Raw genomic sequence first — 23,598 nt, 5'->3', positions numbered from 1 at the left:
CTGGGGGTTCTCGTGGAATTGCTGTCATGTAGGAGATACTTCTGGATTCTGTCTGTGCCTTAGAGTTCTGGGGGGTGCTTTTGGGGGTCCTGGGGTGCTGTCCCCACATTCCTTGCAGGTTGCTATTGGCTCCTTCTGAGCTTAGCGTCTTGCCCTTTGAAGATTTTGATAACCACAGGCACCCACGTGGGCCTCTGTTCCTGGACACAAACATTCCTCAGGTTTAATCAACTTGAACAAAAACAGCAAGAGGAAGGAAGCCTTACCCCAAAGCGTCTAAGGACCAGCTCCATTCCAAGGCTTCTCTCTACCAAGCCCAGATGGCCAAAGGCCTTAGCTGGATGAGGCCTTGGCACTTTGTCACCAGGGCTCACACAGGCTGGAGTGGGAGGGCAGCTCTGCCATCCCTGGCTCTGTCTTTTCTGCCTCCATCTCCGAGCTTCCTAAGTCACTCCGCTCTTGTGACCATGCCTAGTTTGATCTCTCTGACCTCAGGGCCGGGTTCCCTCCTGCCTCTGCCAGGATGGCCCAAGATCATTTGCTGTCCTTTGCCTTCCACTTTCCTCTGGTCTCAGTGGTTCTTTCTTCCTATCGCCTCTTTTCTCCAGCACGCCACCCAGAGAGCAGAACTCACACGGGCTACTGCAGAGCCAGCTCCCAGGGGCAGGCTGGGTCCTCTTGCCCAGAACTTTGCAGAAATCCTTCAAAAGCGTATCTCAGCATCCCTGCACCTCCTTACCAACTTGCCCGTGTGGCTAGGCAATCAATTCTCATCCTCTAAGCGAGTCCCCTGGTTTGCAGCCGGGAAGACCCTACTGTTCTTATTTCAGGGTGAAGAACCTCGGGCTTAGGAAGTGGGGTTGTCTTCAAATGGAGGCGCACGGTTACTCATTACCTGTGGATCTTCCCCCTGCTCCCACCAGAGTGGATGGAAGAACCAGAGGGTAGACAGAAGGCACAGGGGAGGGGGAGGGGGAGGGGGAGGGGAGGGGAGGGGAGGGGAGGGGCAGGTTGCTGAACAGCCACAGCCTGGCTTCTGTGGCTTTGATATGCTTTGATATGCTTGCTACAACAATGTCTGGTGTGGTGCCTCCACATTCTCGAGCTGTGAAGTCACTGAAGACAGTCTTGGGGGAGACGCCACAAGAGAAGAATCTGTAGGCTGGTTGCCACAGAGGTGGGGCTAAGACCCAACCTGAGTAAGGAGTCACTCAAGGCTGCAGGGACAGAACCAACCCTCCACCACAGGTAGTCTGCCTCTCCCTACATTTTCCTGCCCTCTGCCATGTGGGAACCTGCCCTGCTTCTCTTGCTCTGCCCCAGGCGCTGGCCCCAGTGCTGCTTCTGGGTCCATGGGAACAGAGAAAGACAAAGTTCACCTTCTCCCTGCCAAGGAGGTAGGGGTCTCCACCAAGGTGGCTGCTGCATCTCCCTAGGGATTTGGGGGATCTCGGGCTTTATAGGAAGTCCTCTGGCGGAGAAGATTTGGTTCAGGGAGGTAAGGTGCTGACCATACCTGGCTTTGGCAAGGGGCTGTCTTTATGGGTTCAACCTTGAGTGGACAGAGGCTCCTTTGGGTAGCCGGACAGGGTCCCTTCCTCCTTCCTTTCAGGGTTAGGTTGCATATAGCTGGCTCTGCATTGCCCATCTCTCCTTTCCTTCCCCTACTGTATTTTCTCTTCAGCTCTGATGGTTCACGGTGAACCGTCTCTACCTCTCTACATGTTAAACCTCACAGAGCGACTTAGGACATCAGTAGGTGAAACAGAACTATCACATAAGATATTTGGAATGAATGAATGAATTAACAAGGCTTGGGACGTGGCAGGGAACCCCTCTAAGGCGGGACAAAGTTGACAGGTAGAGGTATCCAAGCATTGTCTTATTCAGGCAATGACCATAGTCTAGGACTGGGCTTTTTGATAAAGGTATCGCGAGAGCCAGAGCTGAGATCTGGGTTGATGGCTCTCTATGCTGAGTGCCTGTGACCCTTGAGAGGTGAAGGGCACACTGGGCTCTGGCACTGGAGCAGAGGGCTCCAAAAGCCTGGCACGTAGCAGCCTTATGACAAAGGACCATGAGTGAAGGACCATTAAAACAAGGAGTGTTTTGCCAGATTGGATCTAAAGTCACTGTGGTCTCAGAGCCAGGCACAGTCCTAAGAGAGAGAAGAAAGAAAGAGAGCAGGGAAAGGTAGGGCCCTGTCCCCACAGAGCCTGAGGGGCAGGGTTTGCCTGACCCCTGATATCCGATGGCTCAGTGTCAGCTTCTGAGTTGTGTCTGAGAAAGATCCACCTTCACAATTCCTCTGTGGGATGGGGAGGAAAGCAGAGCTTTCTTCCTGGAAGATGGGATGTTTGGGAAGGAGGCAGAGAAGGTTCACAGGGCTCAGGCCCCACCCGGCCCCATGGGTCTGGCTGGCAGTGCAGAGGCCTGTGAGACCCAGGCTTTGTCCACTCTGAACGCTCACCCTGGAGCTTCCTTCTACAGTGGACAAGCATGGTCCTCTCTGCTATCTGGGCCTGGGACCAGCTGGTGTCCTTGAGATCTCCACCCAAAGGTGGTTTTCCTCAGGAATCCTCCTTCCTTCTGATGCTCTTTTGCAAGCACAGTTCCCATGGGACTGGTCGGGATGACCTCCCCACTGCAAAACCCAGACTCTGGAAGTTATATAATGTATGTTGGTAAATCCTCTGAACCGTGTTCTCTCTGGTCCCAGCATCTAAAGCAGTCCTGGCACATAGCAGGTGGTCCGTAAGTTTCTGTTGAAAGAATAAATGAATGAATGTCTTCTTATAAGGAGGTGGGGAATGTCGTGTCAGATGGATCCATGGGTAAAGGTGTTCCCCACCAGGGACCAGGGACCTGTGTTCTGTCCTCCCCGGGACCTACATGATGGAGAGAGGGGGTCAGTTTCTACAAGCTGTCTTCTGCCGTGGCATGTACTGCTCCCCCCAACTACACACCCACAAAATAAATAAATGCAATAAAAATGCTTTTAAAGCTTATCTGGACAAGGCCATGGCCCAAATCCCCTGCGGAGTACTGAAGGATTGAGAGCCTCAGAATGTCAGGTCGAGCCGAGAACAGCTCTCTGCTTTGTCTGCGTCTTGCTCCTCCCCACAGGCTGGGCCAGGGAAGGGAGGGGGCAGCCAGGGGTCCAGCTCCTCCGGGAGGATAGGAAAACCCTCACCCCTTCACCAGGGCTGGACCAAGAACGGCAGCAGGCAGGCGAAGTTCATCTTCTTGCAGGTCTGGTTTGAGTTTGAAGGACTCATTTCCGCCTGTGGGGGTGAGTTATCTTCTTGTGAAATCAAGTCGTAAGAACAAAAAGGTTTTACTAGTGTAACACGTGTGTTCTCCCTCATATACACTCAGGAGACCATGTGGATAGGTTCCCTCCCTGTCTCTGTGGCGAGCCCTAGTAGGGTGTTGCCCTAAGATGCCACGACGCTGGGTTCTGAAGAGGGGCTATGCCTAGGCAGGAGAGCTTGGGGCAGGTGCTAGAGGTAGACATGCGCCTGCTCAGCCATCCATCTTCGGGGTCTCATCAAGAATTATGGTGTGTTCCCAGCACTGAGGCTGAAAAGGTAAAGGGGCTGGCAGGAGGCAAATGAGACTGGGGGATGGTCTCAAGGGAGCCTTGGTGAAGAGGGGAGGGCTTGGGCTGGACCCCAGAGCAGGAGGGGTGGAGAGGCCAGCTGCAGGACAGACCAAATGGAGCCGGCCGCAGCCCGCCCACCCTTTCATCTCTGCGGCTCCTTCCTCCTTGGTCCCCCTTTCTACTCTGTCTGTGGGTCCATCTGGGTGGGCTTGGGGCGGGGAAGGAAGGGGTCTCTGCGGGCAGTTTGCACAAGAGAAATCTTTGAAAGTAAACCAGTGGTAACAGGTCATTTGGTCCACTAGGCGCTCCCAGCAAGAGCCTGGACCTCCAGGGGTGCAGAATACTCTGAAAGTTCAAGAGGAGGCTCCTGGGTGCCCCCACGCAGTCCCGCCATCCCTCCTCCTGCTCTCTCCTGACCTGCAGTCTCAGACGACTTTTCCCAGAGAGCTAAAAGCAAGAAAGTAACCTTTAGGATTAAAAAGAAATGTTTCTTTGTTTCTTTGTTTCTTTCTTTTTTTCTTTTAAGCCTCTTTTCACATTTGTATTCCCCTCCCCCCCTCTTGTCTGGGGTCAAGGAAGAAGAGCTGGAGCATGGAGTCCCAGGCATCTGAGAATGGAAGCCAGACCTCCTCCGGGGTGACAGATGACTACAGCAGCTGGTACATCGAGGAACCTCTAGGAGCTGAGGAGGCGCAGCCAGAGGGGTAAGTGTGGCAATTGGCTGGGGGCAGCCATCAAAGCCGGTTATAGTAGAGAGGTTGCCAAGATGGAGGCGGAGAGAGACCCTGGGCAAGTGTCTAAGATTGGCTTTCCCATTTATCTGCTGTGTGACCTCTCAGCAACTCACAGCCTCTCTGGACCTCAGACTGTCTATAAAACCTGGGGGCAACAGTTCTTGAACTATTATTAAGAAGGGCTTGAGGCCATGTGGCCCATAGCCAGCCAGGATGGGGAGCAGTATGTGTGTGGGGGTGTGTGGGGGTGTCACAGTCCTCTGTGGTGATTGGTGTAGGGTTTGTCCCTGGGGCTTTACAGGCAGGGGAGAGTCAGGAACCATAGGAGAAAAGCCTGGGAAGCCGCTGAGGAAAATGTTAGCATGCCATTATCTCTGGACCACTCTGAATAGAGGGAGGGAGTTTTGGAAGGTATGGAGGGAGAGGAGGCCTTGTTCTTGAAGCAAGTGTCCAGGGTAGTCGCAGGAGGATGTGCAGGTAGGTCAGCTTACCCTCCCCCCATGGCTGTCCCGAGAACTCCTGGCCTAGACCCTTCCTATCTGTGTTCAGTCTGGGCACTTGGCAGAGGAGTTGGGGTTTTCTGTGGCATAGTACTGCCTTCCCCTAAGACTGCCTGCCTCTGGGGCACCCTGAGTTTGGCTCTCCCCTGAAAGGTGAGGCAGAGAGGTGGGGGTGGGGTGAGATGGGATGGAGGGGTGGTACTAAGCCAGATGTGTGCACATCTGCTCACCATTAAAATTTGAAACTGGAGAAGGAAAAATGTTCAAGTGTTTCCCCAGAGGCTAGGACTACAGCCTGGCTTGGTTGGGGTCACCCAGCAGGGACTGAGGCCCCACCCAGGCCCAAGGGAGGGAAAGAGATGTTGTTTGGAGGACTTAGGGTTCTGGCCACCTGCAGAAGAAGCCTGTGGTCAGCTAGGCTGCGACACCCCCTCTCCCAGGCTCCCCAGCTCAGCTATGCAGTGCTGGGCTAGAGGAGGGGCCTAGGCTCTCCAAGGAAACCAAGCTCTTAACTTGGGATAAGGACCCAATCAGAAACTGTGTCCTTGTGAGTATTAGGGACCAGGCTGGGCACGGGCTGGAAGCCAGGTGCCTGTCACCCACTGTTGCTGCGATCTCTGTGTATAGTCTCAGGAAAAAAGTAAGTGTACAGTGGGGACTGGGCCTTTGGAGAGGAGGGTCTATAGAGTGAAGGGGATTATTGGAATTTACCTTTTTAGGAAAAAAATAAAACAACAAGTCTAGACACCATCCCACTTCTTTCCCTCCTCCCCTAGAGATGAGAATGGGAGGCCAGGAGGGAGTACAGGGGATTCCCTAGGAGATGAACTTGAGTTCACCTCCCCTGTGTGAGTCAGACACCCCAGGGGTGTGCTACATCAAAGCTTTGAAGACTTCCAGGATACAGACTTTCTGTACCTTAGTGTGCTTGCCGTAGGATGGAGCTAGGGTGGCCCCCGGGCCAGGATAGACCAAGCCAAAGACTTCGTGCACAGGCAGGCTCCACAGTATGTTAGTGCCTCCCATGCCAGCTTTAACCTTGCCCTGGCCTTCCTCTGGGCAGCCACTCCATACAGCCTGGACCTCCTCCTCCCTTCTTTTCCTATGGAGATGCAGACCTTCTGTCCAACTGAAACCCAAAAGCACCTTAAAGTTTACGTTTGCATTGCTGTGATCAAAAACTCAACAAGAAGCCACTTCAGGGAGGAAGGGGCTGTGTGGCTTGTGGTCCGAGGGCCCAGTGCATCGTGGTGGCACTGGCATGGCAAAAGGCACTTGCGAGCATCTGGGCAGCAAGGAAACAGCCAGACGAACGCTAGCACTCTGCCCAAGCGGTGGTACTGTCCACGTTCAGGAAGGGTCTCTTCCTCTCCATTCTTTTCCTCTGGAACATCCTCGAAGACATAGCAAGAGCTGCCTCACTGATTCCTGGGCATTGCTTAATGCGGTCAAGCTGACAGTGAAGACTGACCCTCTCAACTACTTCTCAGAAGCAACATAGAACTCTCTCTCCTGAGTTCTTTAGTACCTGTTTGTATCCCGAGAGGGAATTCTCTGTGCTCCTCCTAGTAATATCTATATTATCCTCTGGCCAATCATACAAAGGCTGAGTCCCCACCCATCAACAGAGAACACACTAAACGAGGTGTCAGCTAGAAACCTTATGTTCAGTAAGGACCAGAGGTTCTGAGGACAGGGCCCTAAATAAGGTTTCCAGGCTTGGAGTGGCTTCTAGTTTGATGTGGGTTTGTGAGAAAGTGGCCAAGCGACTTAAGGGTCAGTGGTCTGCGACTCTGTCCTGGCAAGGCTAGAAACACTGGGCTGAGCAGGAACTAGACACTGGGAAGGGTTTAGGGACTTGAGTTATGCTCCTGAGGCCCTGGGGCTGGTCAGAGCTCCACCCATTCCCCCTCCAACACACTGCACTTAGGTGTGGGTGGGTACAAGACCTAAGCTCAGACAAGATATCCATCCCCCACACTCCTGCTTGGCTGGCACCTTGCCCGTGGGAGCAGCTTTGCTGGGGCTAGAATTGGTATGGGGAAGACCCCTTCAACCTCCTCCATCTCAGTGATGAGCTCAGGAAGTCCCGCAAGATAGACGGATGGAGAAAGCTGGCAGCGCAGGTGGTCTCAGGACTCAGCACACATCTTTATTTCTATAAATATTATTATCTCTTTGCTATATAGCAGGCAGGTGCCTAAGATGGGGCGGCCTAGCCTCTTGACAAGGCAAACCAAGCCACAGCATAGACTCCTTTCAGCTTCAGCCTTTCTCTCCTCCCTCCTCCCAACTCCTCCCTCCTCTCCCTCCTCCCCATCCCACATGCCACAGTCCATCTTCCCAGGCCTCATTCATATTGGAAACCTCCCCCTGGCTCTCAGACCCAAGCCTTGCAGGCTAGAAAACTATCAGCCCTGGTACCCAGCCTCCTCACTTATCCATCTGTAGTCCCAAGCTTTCTCTGCCCTGTGACCCAGTCATGGACGTTGCTTTTGTGGTCCTCCTTGAGCTCTTTCTTTCCTTCCTTCTTCTGTGCTTAAGCTACCTTCAGAGCAGGGCATCTGCCAGCCCCCAGGGAGCCTCTGTGGTGATCAGGAGCAAGAATACTTCATTTAGTGTGTTCAGCTCAGCAGGCACAGGACATGGAGAACTGTATGGCCTGGATTTCTAACCATATTTATTTCCTTGGCTAAGCATCCTTGTACAGTGTGCAAATGGTTTTTGCTGTACATTAACACTTTTATTGAGATGGAATGGGAGAAGAGAGAGGATCCTTCCAGTCCTGGATCAATCAGGCACCAGAAACAAGTAAGACAAGACTAAATGCTAGATTGCTTGATTCCGGTAGTGTGCTCAGTCTCTGCCCTGTGAAGGAGTCTGAGGCTAAGAGCAGCTGGGGGTGCCCTGAAGGCGAATGGACGAGGAGGGGGATCCTTGGAGGATAGGAATTATTTGGGTGAGCAAGAAAAGATATTTAGACCAAGCTTGCATACTCTGTGTCTACCAAGAGTCTCCTTTCTCTAGCCCTATAGCATGACACAGGGCCAGCACAACACAAGGTGTGAGTGTGTGGCAGGGGGGTAGTCCAGACTCACCCTGAAAAACAGAACTGAAAAGGCTGGGGTGGTAGCTGAGGGAATGCTGGTGAGGCCTCCTCTGTGTGCAATGCCTTAAACCCTAGCTAAACCTGTGGATCATTTGTTCCACAGGGTGATTCCCCCTTGCCAGCCCACTGCTCCCCCTGCCCTGCTCCACGCCTGCCTGGCTTCACTGTCGGTAAGTCCAGCCTGCCTTACTACCTGTTACTAGTCCAGACAGACGGATCTGTGTTCCCATTTGGGGTGGTACTAGAGACCTAGTGCTCCCAGAGAAGGCTATTTAGGAGTTCTCCCTACAGCGTTCCCAAGCCAGAAGTGCCGAACAACTCTGTCATCTTTTAGCCAGCCTCTAAGATATCACCCGAGTATGCAATTGGCTGGATGGGGAGTGTTTTCTGAGACTAACAGGGTCAAATCTTGGGACTCAGATCTCTGGGAAGCCTGACATCCAAGCCCTGGGCTTCTCTCTTCCTCCAGCTCCTGGCTCTGGTGTTGCTGGCCTTGCTGGTGAGACGTCGCAGGCTTTGGCCACGCTGTGGTCATCGCAGACCTGGACTGCCCAGGTTTGTGCTAATCTCTGGAAAGCCCCATTTGAGACCCTTTAGAAAGTTGAGCGACTTCTTAGATGCTTTAAAGACTTAGGAGCAGCCTTGTCTTTCTCAGTGTGGAGCCCTCCCTACCCAGCTTTCTTGGCTTAGGCAGGCAGGTATAACAGAAGGAGGTGACGAGGCTACTCCATCTACCTGATTGAGAGTTCAGGATGTGGAGGAAAGGATTCTAGAGAAATGTAGGTTCTGGTATGTAGCTCTCAGAGCTACCCCCTAATGCTGTCTCGGCTGTTCCTCCCGAGAACATCTTGGGATTGTGGGTAGTGAGCAACCTCCCTGCAGTCTCCATGACTGCGACTTTCCTTTCCTTTTTTCCTATGGCTTTGCAACGCCAGGGAATGAGCTAGGTGTCATCCTGAGGGCACAGGACTGGGCTGGCTGGAGAGGGAGACAGCAAACACTGGAAAAGGTGCCAGCCACAAGTCCTGTGGGAATTGGGGGCTGTTGTGGAAGCAGCCAGAGATTCTGCCTGGTGCAGGGAGATGTCTGCTTTGCTGGGGGAGCAGATGAAGCAGGATGGGGCTCTCAGAGCACCAGGACGAGCCAGAGAGAAGCAGAGAAGCCAAGCCTGGGACTGCGGTGCCCGCTATCTGCCCTCTGCTGTGGTCCACACCCAGCCCGGGGAGGCTGTCTTTACACCAGGATGTTATGACTTTCTGTGTTCTCTGAAGATCTGCCAGCCCCAGACTGACAGATCTGTTCAGGAGGAGGTGGCTGTTTCCTGGAGCTCCCCTGGTGGGCGGAGCATCTAGAACTTGTTCTCAGAGCCTTGTGCCTTAGGGCCCAGCTCAGGATGGGTTCTAGGCTCTCCGCAAGCTGCTGGCAGTGAATGAACGACGGATGGTGAAGACATCTCCCTTCTCCCCTCTGGACTATAGACTTGACAGCTTGGGGAGCACACTGTTGGGGAGTGAAGGCTCAGGGACTGACTGCCTTCCTGCTATCCTGTCCCTGTCTACCTCAGCCCTGTGGATTTCTTGGCTGGGAACCTATCCTGGACAGTGCCCGCTGCTATCTTTGTGGCCCTCTTCAGCAATCTGTGCCTGTTGCTCCCTGATGAGAACCCACTGCCTTTCCTGAACATCACCACAGCATCCCGTCCAGGTATCCAGCAGGAGATCCTGGGGCTGGCTGATGGGACGGGGCAGGGTGGGGTCCCTGGTTTATTAAGGTTGGCTGGGGGAGGTGACAGCAACAGGAACAGCTGTCAGTAGGGGTTACCGCTGGCCGCAGAATGACCTCTTTAGATCAACAGTCTCCACAAAGGGCGGGATATATCAATAGCTCTAGTTTACAATAGAGAGAACTAAGGGTCAGAGAAGAAAGCTGCGATAAAGCCGTACTTAGTTTATTGAGTACTTACTCAGGCACCCCACTAAGCTCTTCTTGGTTTGCCTTTGCCTTTTTACAGATGGGGAGACGGAGACATCAAGAGGTAACTTGGCTAGGATCACAGAGCCTTTACTCAAACCCAAGCAAAGTGAGCTCTCTCGCACAGGAACACTGAGGGGTTTGGAAGATGGAGACAGAAAAGTGGTTCTCATGGGTGTGTGGTCTAGGCCCTGACTCTGTCTCTCTCTTAGTGTCTCCCATTTGTTTCTCTTTCTAGGGCCCTGGAAGCTACTGGGTCTGCTCTACTATCCGGCCCTCTACTACCCTCTGGCTGCTTGTGCTACGGCAGGGCACCGAGCTGCGCACTTGTTGGGTACTGTGTTATCTTGGGCCCACTTTGGCGTTCAGGTCTGGCAGAGAGCAGAGTGTCCTCAGGACCCCAAGGTAACCCTTACTCCCTGTGGCCTAGAGCAGAAGGGTGCCCCTGCCACTCTTACCTCTGTCCACACTCCGGGCTCCCTCGCTTTCCTCAGTCATTGTCGGGATCTCAGGCCCACCAACCCATGTCTGCACCAAACTTGGCCGCTCTGAGGCTGAGACCCGGGGCGGGGATCTGGGCTCTGTCCCCAGCAGCTTTCAGCCTCAGAGGGCAGAGTGGGGGAAGAAGATGCCTACAGCACCCCTCCCCTGATGTCTGAGTCTTCTGGAGAGGGGCAGGAAGGATAGAGAGAGACAGTGCTGAGTGGGGAAAAGGAGAGTTCTAGAACCACAGAACTAGTTTCACTGGCACTGACAAGGAACTATGAAGCCCCCCCAGTCCAGAAGGCAGGGCTGATTGACTGTCTGTCTGTCTGTCCAGATCTACAATGGCGTCTCAGTTTTCTAGCCAGACAATCTAATTTCATAGCTTTGCCACTTCATTCATTCAGTCAACAAACATTTCCAGGTCTTGAAATACACCTGTGGACAAAATTAAGTAAGTCCCTGGCTTTCTAGGAGCTGACCTTCCAGTAGAGGCACGACACCCAGCAAGGTGGCACTACCTAGAGCTAAGTGCTCTGAGAGAAGTGGCACTTGTTTGAGACTCAGTTTCCCCACCTGTCAATGGAGTTGGTAACAAGAATCTCTCCCGGAAGATGAAGATTAGGAATTGTTTTTAAAGCCAAGCATCATGGATCCCACCTGTAATCCCAGTTCTTGGGACGCTGAAACAGGAGGATCACTAATTTGAGGCCAATTTGAGCTACATAGATAGACCTTGCCTCAAAATAGAAAACAAAGACCACACCCCCAACACAAAAAGCTATAAAGTTGTTTTTTTTTTTTTTTTTTTTTTTTTGCCAAGGGACTTGGATAGTTTATCACTTAGAATTTGGTATACACAAATCTCTCTCTCTCTCTCTCTCTAAAACAAATACAAAAAAACAAAAACCCATACTGAACTGAAAATTGAATGAATGAATATGGAAGGAGCTGACGCAGGGAGGTCTCACATGGACGCTGGAGCACGTACTAGATAAACTGTACTACACAAAATTAGGCTTTTGTCTAGTTTATTTTTAGATTTAACTTTTATTTTTTTAAAATGTGTGTGGGTGTCTGTATGTATGCATATATACATACACATATACATACATGTACATCACATGCATGTAGCACTGTGGAGGCTAGAAGTGGGCACCAGGTCCTTGTAACTGTAGTGGCAGACATCAAACCCAAGACCCCTGGAAGAACAGCCACAGTCTTAACCACCGAGCTATCTCTTCACACACACACACTCCTTTTGTCTAGTTTTTAATAGTATGTGCCCTAACATGGTGGGAGCACAGAAGCTGAGAAAGTGCGTGGCAGGTCACAGGTTCACTGAAGCCCATGGAAGAGCTTGTGACACATTCTTTGGGGTCTGCTTAGGCCACTGCGGCATAAGATAGGGAGGCGACCTAGTCTGGAGGCCCTAGAATCAGAGGCTTACCATGGTTCCTGGGTCATCCCCAGTGCCCTGTGGGATGGGACTGGATCCTGGAAAGAAGGCAGAAGGCAGGGCTGATTGAGTGTCTGTCTGTCTGTCCAGATCTACAAGCACTACTCATTGCTGGCCTCCCTGCCTCTGATTCTGAGTCTTGGATTCCTGAGCCTTTGGTATCCAGTACAACTGGTGCAGAGTATCCGTTACCAGACAGGAGCAGGAGCAGGAGCAGGCTCCCAGGTAAAGGCGTGGGCAGGGCCTGTTCTCTCAAGGCTATGCCTCCTGTGGTTTAAAATTTTCTCTCTCTCTCTCTCTCTCTCTCTCTGTGTGTGTGTGTGTGTGTGTGTGTATGTGTGTGTGTGTGTGTGTGTGTGTGTGTGAGAGAGAGAGAGAGAGAGAGAGAGAGAGAGAGAGAGAGAGAGCGAGCCCTGGGTCATAGGACAGCTTCAGTGAGCTCTCTTCTTCCACCATCTGGGTCCTGGGGATCAAACTCAGGTTGTCAGGCTTGGCAAGAACTTTTACTCACCGAAAGCCTCAGGAAAAAAATCAGAGTAACTGCTTTGAATTGTCCTCCCTAGGCAGACAGAGCTGAGCCGGGTTCTTGAAGGTCTCCAGGGTACCAGGCTGTATACAGAGTGGAGACTCAGCAAAGCAGAACTAAAATTCAGGGATTCATTCTTTGAAACCCCTGAGGGTCACAGCAATAAGCTATCCGAGAGTCCTGTGAATCTGCAGGGTTCTGCAGATGTCGGGCTGGTCCAGGAAGCTCATTCTGAACTGGTCTGAAATGATGTCAGATGCAAGGGCGTGTTGACTGGTGGAAGGGGCTTCCTGGAGGCAGAACTCAGTGAGTCGGAAGGACAGAGAGCGGCGGGAGTGGGAGAAGAGCAGGTGAAGGAAAGAGCTGATCCCAGGGCAGGCTGTGCTCTTTATTCCCATACTTGTGCCCCGGGCAGAATGAAGCTCATAAGAGATGCTCTACAAGGCAGAGGTTTTATCTGTTGGAAGAGCACTTGCCTAGCATGCATAAGACCCTGGGATTTTGGTCCTACGCACCGAGTATAAATTGGGCATTGTGACTTCCAGAACATGGGAGGCAGAGGCAGGAGAACCAGAATTTCAAGGCCAGTGTAGGATATAAAAGATAATGGCTTTTTAAAAAGAAAGTATTGTGAATTGTTTGGAGGCATGGATGCTATAAATGGATGCCTCATGACAAGAGAGCATTCTTAAAAAATACTAAGAACTTATCAAGAAGGTTTCAAAGCTTCCCACATGTCAGGTGCTGGCTGGATGCTGGGACTTCAGAACCCACTGACTTGGACCTCCTGCGGGTAATGCCTTGTACTGGCCTGGAGATGGGCACCCCCAGAGACCTAGTGACCCATCGAGGCTATAGGTATAGGATTGTAGGTGCAGAGGTCATGAGGCCTCCTAGGGAGGGGGAGGCCTAGGAGAGGGCCCAGGTGGGGCGAGTAAGACCCGGGCCGGAGCGGGGAAGCAAGGGCAGAGAGATAAGTGAGTTACCAGTGCAAACCCGGCCTGGCTGAATGTCTCTGGGCACAAGCATGGACTTGAACAGCACAGCTCCCCTCCCCCAGATGACCTAGGGCAGGGAGCTGAGGAGCAGGGCCACCCAAGGTGTTGTTGTCTGGGGTGCATGCTACTCGGGTCACAGATAGGCAGGGCCTGGGTGGGCTCTGAGCAGGAGCTAAGGAGAGATGAAGGGCCTGGAGAGGGAGAGCCTGTGGACTCGGGAGGCTTGTCGGTCCCAGGAGAGCCCTGCCTCAGGCTTTGGCTCCAGAGCTGCTATCTCCATGTAGCAGGGTCCTAAATGCTCATCACTTGCTCTCCTGAGATTTACATTCTCTCTGCAAAGCCTAGGGCCCACCCCCAGAGGACACAGTAGGCCAAGTGCAGCTCCCCAGAGACTTCCTTCACCTCCCAGGGTTCCTTCTGCCCCACCTCCTGTCCTTCACACTTCTAAGAGAATTAAATCCTTATGGATATTAGTCAGAAAGAGTTAAGCCACAAGGGACTCAGTTAAGCTTTGAGGTGACCCACTCCTACCCTGGGTCCCCAGGTTGCCCTGGCAACATGTGACCCTGGCCTATAGTCTCCCACTGATCCAAACAGAAGTTCATCCCACCTTCTCATGGGCCTCTGACACTGCGGGCAGCTTAAGGCCTGGAATGTGGCTTGGGTAAATGCCATTACCCTGTGATCTTCCTAGAGTAAGCCATAGCAGGAGGGGGAGCCTAAGGGATATACCCTAGACTGGCACCATCTTGTGTCCTGAGCAGCAGCGAGCCACGGGGCCCAGGCTTTCCCTTGGCCCCAGTCTTAGCTAGAAGAGGACAGAGAGATCTGACTAAGAGGAGATCTTAGGAAGAACTTCCCAGCATTTCAGGGTCTGTGATAGGAGTTTGACTCTCTTTATTTGTGGAGGATGTAGCTTTCCAGGGTGTGACCCTTGTCCCCCACATAGGTCAGCCTCCCCACACTCCACTACTACTGTCCTAATCAGGAGGCATTTCAGAAACTACTTGGTGTCCATTCACTCATTCGTTCACTTGATCATCCATTCAGTGTCCTTGGCCAGGGCCCCAAGAACTGCTGGTGGCAGACCTCAGACTGCAACACTTGTCCATACAGGGGCCGCAGACCAGCTACTCTGAGAAGTATCTGAGAACCCTCCTCTGCCCAAAGAAGCTGGACAGCTGGTAAGGTCTGGGCCTGCCTCAGCAGGTAGGGAGATGGGGCTTAGGAAGCAACGTGTGGGAGGATAGGGCTGGATGCGTGCTGGGGAGGAGGGTCCTGTTAGTGCCATGGTGCTGGCGCCCAACTTGAATGTGGCCTTGAGCAGAGGCCTCTCTCCTGAGGCTCAGCCTACCTGGATCTGTCCACAGCTCCCAACCTGCCTCCAAGCGTAGCCTCCTATCTCGGGCCTGGGCCTTCTCCCAGCAGTGCGTCTACACACCACAGCCAGGTATGTGTTGCAGTGGAGGTCCAGGGTTAGGAAGAGCCTTTGCCCAGAGAAGCTGGTGGGAAGAATCAGCTTATTCCTCAGAACCCTCATAAGGACAGCTGCTAGTCTTGGGCAGCGGACACCCTGGCCTGGCTTGGAAGGGATGGGGCCAGAGGCTGGGTCACATTTTTCTCCACATGCCTTCTTCTGGTGACTATAGGATTCCGCCTGCCCTTGAAGCTGGTGATCTCGGCCACCCTCACGGGAACAGCCACTTACCAGGTGTGTCCTGCAGTTTGCAGTACCCGTTGTCCCTGAACCCCTGTCCTCAGCCCTCCAAATATGGGACATCTCAGGCCCCAATCAGATCCCCAGGTGTACCCCCTTATCCAGTCAGCTTTTCTGCATCTTGGAAACACTAGCTTACCCAGTAGGAGGGATGCCAGTCCTTAGCAGGTTTATATAATGATTCATAAGGTTCAAAGTCATATAAACATGTGACATTTACATTGTACTTCCATTGTGTACTTCCTGGATGACCTTGGACAGATTTTTCCACCTTTGTGAGCCTATTAACTCATCTGTAAAATAAAAGAAAGAAAATCGCCAGGCAGTGGTGGCACACTCCTTTAATCCCAGCACTTGGGAGGCAGAGGCAGGTGGATTTCTGAGTTTGAGGCCAGCCTGGTCTACAGAGTGAGTTCCAGGACAGCCAGGGGAGGATTTTGTGAGTTGCCATGTTTGATAAATCACCACCACCTTTAGCATAGGGGCTGCAGCTTAGTTGGTAGAGTGTCTGCCTAGGATATGTGGAACCCTGGGTTAATCCCCATCCTCACTTAAACATAAGCCTGTAATCCCAGCACTTAGGAGGTAGAGACAGGAGGCTCAGAAGTTCAAAATTGTCCCTAGTGACAAAGTGAGTTTGAAGCTGGCCTGGGCTAGAGGACCTTGTCTGAAGAGAAAAACAAACAAACAAACAAACAAGTAAGAAACAAAGCAACAACAACAACCCAAACTCCTGGGGTGATGTAGGTCTGGTTTATCTTTACTTTACAATCAGGGAAACTGAGGCATAGAGAACCTGACACAGCCAAGTTCCTGTAGCTAATGTCTTATAGTAGCCCAAATTTGAACCCAAGAATCTCTAGCTTTAATACTCATTTGCTTTCTTTACCATAGAAAAGTTGGGCTCTCACACACACACTCCCCCCCCCCCCGTGTGTGTGTCTGTGTGTCTGTGTGTGTGTGTGCGCACGTGCGCGCACGCCTAAGAATAACTCCCAGGATCATTCCTTAGTTGCCATACACCTTGTATTATAAGAGAATATTTAATGGCCTGGATCTTGCTAGGCAGGCTAGGCTGCCCGGTTGGTGAGCACCAGGGATCTGCCTGTCTCTGCTTCCCCAGTGCTAGGATTATAAGCAGGAGCCACCATGCCCAGCTTTTTATTCTGGGAAACCGAATTCAGGTTCACCAAGCACTTTACTGACTGAACTATCAGCCCAGCCCAAAGTTGGAAGTGCTTATATTCTGAAGCTTATATAGACAAGTAGAGGTGAATAAATAGGTATAGCCTATCTTTGACCTGTTAGGCTGAAGTCATACATTCATGTCACATTCTGTTTGAAGGCAGAAGGACCTGCTCTCAGGGCAGTTTAGGGACATGTGGCTGCAGCTGGTTAGAGTCTCTCCTAGCAGACTAGGAAATACTTTTCCAGGGTGGTACACGCACCTGGTCCCCTCCGTCCTCACAGTGGGGCTTTTTCAGGTGGCCCTGCTGCTGCTGGTGAGTGTGGTGCCCACTATGCAGAAGGTGAGGGCAGGGATCAACACGGATGTCTCCTACCTGCTGGCTGGCTTTGGGATCGTGCTCTCTGAAGACAGGCAGGAGGTGGTAGAGCTGGTGAAACACCACCTATGGGCTGTGGAAGGTGAGATTGCTCGGCGTCCCTTAAAAGCCACAGCGGGGGTGGGGGGGTGGGAGACAGGCTACTAGACGTGGTTTTAGCCTGCCCTGAACACAGGGATGTCCACTCCTGTTCTGGGTCTCCACTCCTCATCTCAAAATGGAGACAGTCGGAGCTTCCATGTCTGTGCAGCCTATGGTCTTAATTAACCTTTGTGACATCTTCCTCTCTTCCAGTCCTAGTATATTTGACTAACTCTCTAGCTGTAGTGACAGAGAAGCCCATGGCTGTGTGATCTCAGGGTGGAGAAGGAGGAGAAGAAGACTAGTAGGTGGGATGGGGACTGGGATTTATGGGTAATAAGTCCCTCTTGGCACAGGCTGCAGCCTGGTAGGACACCTGTTTTCTCTTCCCAATCCTTGTCTGTCTGAATCATCTCCTCCGTCCTGCTTCCGATGAAATGGGCCTCAAGCCTGTAAACACCACATTCTGCCCCTTCAGGGTCTGATGTGCCTTATAGCTACCATCCTATCCAGCTCTCTAGCCTCTCTCAGAAGCTTGTGGGGGACACATGGGGCGGGGCTGACCACAGGTTGTACAACAGGGCACGGTAGATAGAATATAGACCCTGAAGTCCAAGTTAGGGATTTCTTCCACAAAGACTGAGAGTCATGACTCATGAGGACATGTTCCATTGGCCCATTTAGGTTCCCTTGCTGAAATGGACATTCTGGGGACTAGCATGCGATGGTTGCAGCTTCGGCTGCTGACATTGCAGATGGAGGTGTGACAGGTTTAAATAGTTTTCCTGATACCATCCTTCATCCGCAGGCCAGGCATACTGGCAGTATGAGGCAGAGTAGGGGAGGGGGTGTACAGAGGCATGAGCTGTCAAGCCCTCCCGGAACAGTTCCTGTGAGAGACCCTGTAGGCTTGCTGTGAGGGTCTAGAGTGAGGCTGGCTAGCATGGGGTTTGGAGCATGTCAGCTGCACCCACAACATTCTTATACATATATTCAGAGCTCTCTATTCACCGTTACAGGGACTGTGGCCTGACTGTCTGTCTCTGTATATGGTCAGGGTTGTGAGGGAGAGAGCTGAGAAGAAGGGCCCCACCCAGAGGAGATAGGTAGCAGTGAACACCTCCTTCATTATGGTAGGTAGTGAGACACAACCTACCATACCCAAGTGGCCCAACCAAGGCCACTGATACAAGTGCAGATGGGTTTATGGCCAGAGTCATTCTGGGAAGTGGGCCACAGTAGCATGGCTATCAGAGTGAAGCCTGTGCTTGTCACAAGGCCCCCTTGAAGTCAGCTACATGGGCAGGAAGAGAGGAGCTGCTGGCAGATCTCTCATTACAGCAGTCATAGCAAATGTAAGCAACAAAACCAAGGTGAAGGACACATCTGTGACTCAAAGCTATCCTTTCCCTTTCTTGGCTATCATATGTTACTGGCAGGATGGAGCCATAGATGATGTCAGGTCAGTGTTGGGCCTAAGAACTGGAGCTGGACCCCTCTTAGAATAAGGTACAGGGGTCTGAGGCTCTGGAAGGTGCTCTAGCCCCTGCCCTCCCTGCTCTCTCCCATCCAGCATGTTACATCTCAGCTCTGGTCTTGTCCTGCTCATTAACCTTCCTGCTCCTGATCCGCTCCCTGAGGACACACAGGTCAGTTGCAGACCCTGACACTCAGGTACTGAGATAGGGCAAGGATCTAAGTCCTGAGGACTTGAGGGACCCCAATCCAGGAGGGAGGGAGAAGCCACTGTAGGCCAGGCTGCCACAGAGTGCATGGCTGCCCCCAAGTTGGCTGTGTACGTTGGGAGGAGAAGGTGGGGACACATCTGGTTGTCCTCAAGTTCTGTGAGTGGTACAGGGAACAATACATTGCTGGAGAGTCTGCCTGTGAGAAGGGGTCCTGGGAGGGCTGGTAAAGAAGAATCCAGTTCCCGTGGTTGAAGAGGCTGGGACTGAGGAATGGAGGGTAAAAGACAGGTGTGACTGTGTGAATTAGGTCAGAGAAGTAGATAAACAGTTCGTGGAAGATGGAGGCTGAGCAGGTACCATGGAGGGCAGAGAGCCATTCGAGAAGTTGTTCTGAGAAATGATTGGTGCAGAGAACTGGTCTACCTGGGCATTTGCCAGCCCTCAGTGTTCCTACTCAAGGACTTTAGAGCACAGAGCTGGTCGTACTTGCCTTGACATTTGAGGCTCTCTGGCTTGCCTTACTCTCTGGTGACCCAGCTGGGTGCCAGTTCCGCTCCCAGTGGTAGTTCAGGTTGTGCCCTCTGGGGTCTTCCAAGATTCCACTAACCTTGCTACCTCAGGAAGACCACCCCCAGATTGAGTTAACCACTGGTTCCTGAAGCCCTGAGTTTCCCTGCTGATGGCTAGATGCTCACCTAGGTTACCTTTTAGGGGTACTGTGCTGTTGTTCCCCAAGGTCACTATTTGTTCTCAATCCAGGGCCAATCTTCAAGCACTACACCGAGGGGCTGCCCTGGACCTGGGCCCCCCTCTTCAGAGGATTCAGCCCTCTCGCCAAGCCATAGTTGGCTGGATGAGCTTCAGCGCCTACCAGACGGCCTTCAGCTGCCTTGGTGAGCCCACCTGCTGTGTTCCCAGAGCTGGGCCCTGGTGGGAGGTATGGGTACTTGACCAAGATTTTCCTGGACTTGGCAGTAGGAGGAGCCCACCCATCCTCTTTGCTCTCAGTAAGCTTGCTCTGGATGGTGGTTAGGAGCCCCCAGAAAGGGGGATCCTTCAGAGGAAGGTACATCTGGGTGGACAGGATAGACATGAGTCTGACTGTAAGCACATTTAAGGTAGCATGTGGATGCTTCTGTGGGAGAAGGCTGGCCGGCCCTAGTGGGCTGCCTCAAGGTGAAGGGTTCCTTGTTCCTGGGAGATGCCAGCAAGGTTCTATGGACATGTGAGGGTTGCATAAGGTTGCCCTAAGACAATCTGTTCAGATGACCCTCAAGGACTCTTCTAGAGTATGCCTTAAGTTCTCCCCTTAGACACCATGGTATACGACATACTTGAACTGTGAAGTGGCCTTGCTCCTCCTAGAAGTCCAAAGGCCATACCTGGTCCTCAGATCTCCCATTCTCACCCAAGGGAGGAGGAAAGGTGTGGTGGGGGTTGGAGGAAATAGTAAAACTAAAGGGTTTATTCCTCCTCTTGGTCAACCTTAGACCTCCCAAGCCCTTCTGTGTACACCATCTCAGGTGACTGAGTAGCCCAATGGCTTCCATTGTCACACTCAGCACCTATAGGTGCTAAGCTCTGATTCGCAGTCATACACATGCTTATTTAAACAGTAATTATGCCCAAGAACTCAGGATCAACCTGGGGATGATAGCATGGATTCTGAATCTTTTAAGAGTCCTCCGAGGTGGGGACTACTCCTTATTTTATAGATGGAGCAACCAAGGCTCAGGCAGTGACATGGACTGGACGTAGCACAGAAGCCCTTGGCTTCCTTGAGTTAACTGGCTCTTACAGAATCTTTTGTCTGTCCCCTTGTCCCTTCTGCCCCCTGCAGGGCTCCTGGTGCAGCAGGTCATCTTCTTCTTGGGGACCACAGCCCTGGCCTTCCTGGTGTTTGTGCCTTTATTCCATGGCAGGAACCTCCTGCTCCTCCGATCCCTGGAGTCCACATGGTGAGTGAGGCAAAGGACAGGGGCTTTGGTACTTTCTGAAGAGCCCACTAACAGTAGCCCTCTCCACATCCCACCCACATACAGGCCCTTCTGGCTGACTTTGGTCTTGGCTGCAATCCTGCAGAACATAGCAGCCAACTGGATCTTCCTGAAGACTCACCATGGATACCCAGAGCTGACCAACCGGTAAGATGGTCCCTGAGTCTGTGGTTCTCTCAGACCCCAGACTCTTCTCTCTGTAGGTGTTGCCTTCTAAAAACGCCTCCTTCTTACCTGTCACAGAGCTAGTCTTTGTTCAGGAGGTTTTGGGATGCTGAGAACCCAGGGCTTAGTGTATGGTAGACACATACACTACTCCTGAGCTGTTAACCCGGCTCTGCCAAGAGTCATTCATGCTTTGAGGATCACTGACATCCTACTCCATCAGATGTCTCACTGTGGAGCAAGAGTGTGGGGAAGATCTTGGCTTCCAAAAAGAGTTTGGAGTTTGTGGAGACAGGGGACCCAGAGGAGGAAGGTGGGAATGTTGGGGTCACACAGATACAGGTGGGGGATTGAGAGGATGACTCAGTTGGTAAAGTGTTTGCCACCCAAGTATGAGAACCTGAGTTCAGTTGCTCCTCAGCCCCCACATAAAACATTGGGCATGGTGGCACATGCCTGGGGGTCCCTGGGGCTTGCTGGCCAGCTTGGTCTTGCTGAATCAGTGAGCTCCAGGTTGAGTGAGAGATCCTGTCTCAAAAACCAAGTAATAGAGGCGGACTCTTGAAACTAAACTGTGGTCTCCCTGGGCTGTACAAAAGCAAGCCCGGTAAGTGTCAGTGGATAACAACAGAGCCTGAGGGCATGGAGCTGTGACCCTGGCCTGGCACAGGCCTGTCCGGGAGGCCCACCTCAGTCTTTCTCCTCCCTACCCCCAGGCACATGCTCTGTGTAGCCGCGTTTCTCCTCTTCCCCATCAACATGCTGGTGGGAGCTGTAATGGCTGTCTGGCGGGTGCTGCTCTCTTCTCTCTACAACACTGTTCACCTGGGCCAGATGGACCTCAGCCTGCTGCCGCAGAGAGCCGCCTCCCTGGATCCAGGTAAGGTCACTAGGCAGGGACTAGGGGACTGAGCTGTCCAAGTAGCTGCTGCACCCGGACCTCCGAGCCGATCTGTGTGAGCAGGCTTCTGTGTTCGTGTGCAGCAGGTGTGTGAGCATTGTCAAGGCTCTGTGGTGCAAAGCATATGTGTGCAATGTGTGCGTACACGCACAGAGGTGTGTGTGTGTGTGTGTGTGTGTGTGTGGTATGTGTGCACTGAGCTGTGCCAGAGCTTCTTGGTGCAGGACGAACTTGTGCGGCAGGGTGGCTGTGGTGTGTTCTAAAAAGGGTGCCAGTGCCTATGTGTTCCATGCTTTGTTTGAGGTCGGTGAGTATACACACACCCCTGAATGCCTCTTTCTGTTTCTGTGTACCTCTAGTCTGCCGAGGGTCCCTTATGCTTCAGCCTTCTGTCCCCAAACCATCCTAGGCTATCACACATACCGAAACTTCCTGAGGATTGAGGCCAGCCAGTCACATCCAGGAGTCATAGCCTTCTGTGCCCTGCTCCTTCGTGCGCCCAGTCCACAGCCCCGGCCCCCACTGGGCCCCCAGGACAGCCTCAGACCGCCAGAAGAAGAAGAAGAAGGTACTGCTTTACCCCGGCTGCGCATATGAATAGATTCCCAGTTTCTCAGGAAAGAGTCACAGGGGGCCCCTTCCAAAATAGTGAGCCAGGAAACATCTCTGTCTGCTGTCCTTCAGCTTCCTGTTGACAACCTCCTGATCAGGTCTCAGGGTACTTTTGCCTTTACCGTGGACTTGCACACACACACTATCTTATGTGTGCACAGAGAATGGAATGGCTATCTTGATACTCCTCCCTGGCTTCCTCCAGGAGTGAGGTACCACCTCCTTCTGCCCAGGTCTATGTAGGGGATACTAGGCTGGTTCCCACCTTCTGCCTGACAGCCTCTAGCTCCTTGCCCTCATCCCCTCTCTGCTCTTCTACTGCAGGGTGACAAGCCTCTGCAGCCCAGCTTTCTGCCCCAGCTGGTGGCTAGAACCTTGGCTGTGCCTGGAGGTTTTAGATCCCTCTCAGGTCTGTGACCTGTGGAAGTTTCATTGGGGCTCATAGAAGCTCTCCCTCCCCTTCTCTCTCCCTCAGGGATGCAGTTGCTACAGACCAAAGACCTGATGGCCAAAGGAGCAGGACCCAAAGGCAGCCAGAGCAGGGCCCGCTGGGGTCTGGCCTACACATTGCTCCACAACCCAAGTCTGCAGGCCTTCCGGAAGGCAGCCCTTACTAGTGCCAAGGCCAATGGCACCCAGCCCTGAGGGTGAAGAAAACCACACCACCCTGCTTTTATGTGCTGAGGCACATTCCTGTCTGCCATCCTCCCTCCCATTCATGTCTGCAACCCCCTCCCCCAGCAGCAGCTCTGCCAGCCAGCCGATCCCTGCGGGATCAGGGAACTGGAGTCACTGTGTCTACACCACCAGCTTCCAGAGGACTTGGGTCTGCGCCTGTCCACCAGGCTACCAGCTAGGACTCTAGAGAAAACAGCTAGCGGGCTCTCGGTCTTGGACCGGGCAGGGCGACAGTGGGCATGTTTAGGCCTCTTCTCCTCACACTGGCTCTGCCATCAGCCTGCTGGGCCTCAGCGAGGCCCCTCTTGCTCCCTGTTGGTGATGAAAGGCCCGAATATCTCCCATCCCAGCTGGCCCCACCTCAGCCCCAGCCCTCCCACCGTGAAGGTGGAGCCTGTGTGGCTTCCTCTCTGCCCCAGCTCTCTCCTTCCTACCACTCCTGCTTCTTCTTGTGCAGCCAAATCAGACTCCAAGAGGCCCCACTGAGCTGCCCACTCCAAAAACCAGACATTTTTTTTTGTAGTTTTAATACCGTTAGTTGTCCTGAAAGAAGTTAGTGTGCTCACTGTAATAAATGTGCCTCTGAGGAGCATTCCTCCTCACTGGAGGAGGGCTCTCAGGGGAACCACCTACACTGTGAAACTAATCTGAGCTCCATTTAGGATAGTTCGGGGCACTTGGGGTATTCCAACAAAGTACTGGGCTGAACACTGGGTAAGTGTAGAGAGAATCCCTGGCTTGGGGTGATATGACTAGGGACCCCACAATGCCATTCCTGGAGAGTGTAGATGTTGGACTCAGGTTTTAAAG

At 52.6% G+C, this 23,598-nt stretch overlaps 1 protein-coding gene across 2 annotated transcripts; it reads left to right on the top strand.

Annotated features, from left to right (window-relative positions):
• The first annotated feature begins 3,387 nt into the window (after positions 1-3,387).
• On the top strand, positions 3,388-23,416 carry Stra6 (signaling receptor and transporter of retinol STRA6). Of its 2 annotated transcripts, XM_052188198.1 has the most exons (20): positions 3,388-3,590; positions 3,907-4,065; positions 4,180-4,308; positions 8,051-8,117; positions 8,417-8,502; positions 9,512-9,651; positions 9,959-9,982; positions 10,157-10,323; positions 11,951-12,085; positions 14,501-14,568; positions 14,755-14,834; positions 15,034-15,095; positions 16,586-16,748; positions 18,321-18,396; positions 19,195-19,328; positions 20,276-20,393; positions 20,478-20,579; positions 21,314-21,477; positions 21,908-22,066; positions 22,586-23,416. In XM_052188198.1, exons 3-20 carry the CDS (start codon positions 4,196-4,198, stop codon positions 22,753-22,755), a joined length of 2,028 nt encoding a protein of 675 aa, XP_052044158.1. In that variant the 5' UTR covers positions 3,388-3,590; positions 3,907-4,065; positions 4,180-4,195; the 3' UTR covers positions 22,756-23,416. The 2 variants fall into 2 exon arrangements, with proteins under 2 accessions (XP_052044158.1, XP_052044159.1); XM_052188199.1 differs by lacking the exon at positions 3,907-4,065.
• The last annotated feature ends 182 nt before the right edge of the window (positions 23,417-23,598 follow it).

The sequence above is a fragment of the Apodemus sylvaticus genome, chromosome 7, assembly GCF_947179515.1.
Source record: "Apodemus sylvaticus chromosome 7, mApoSyl1.1, whole genome shotgun sequence".
Lineage (NCBI taxonomy): Eukaryota > Metazoa > Chordata > Mammalia > Rodentia > Muridae > Apodemus > Apodemus sylvaticus.
The sequence above is the reverse complement of the archived record's forward strand: the minus strand, read 5'-3'. Positions and strand labels throughout refer to the sequence as shown.

Bases quoted from the DNA above. Each gene is read 5' to 3' on its own strand.
- Stra6 (XM_052188199.1), top strand. From the start codon at position 4,196: ATGGAGTCCCAGGCATCTGAGAATGGAAGCCAGACCTCCTCCGGGGTG. The intron at 9,983-10,156 runs GTAACTTGGCTA...TTCTCTTTCTAG, and splicing joins GGAGACGGAGACATCAAGAG to GGCCCTGGAAGCTACTGGGT. The intron at 20,394-20,477 runs GTGAGTGAGGCA...ACCCACATACAG, and splicing joins CGATCCCTGGAGTCCACATG to GCCCTTCTGGCTGACTTTGG.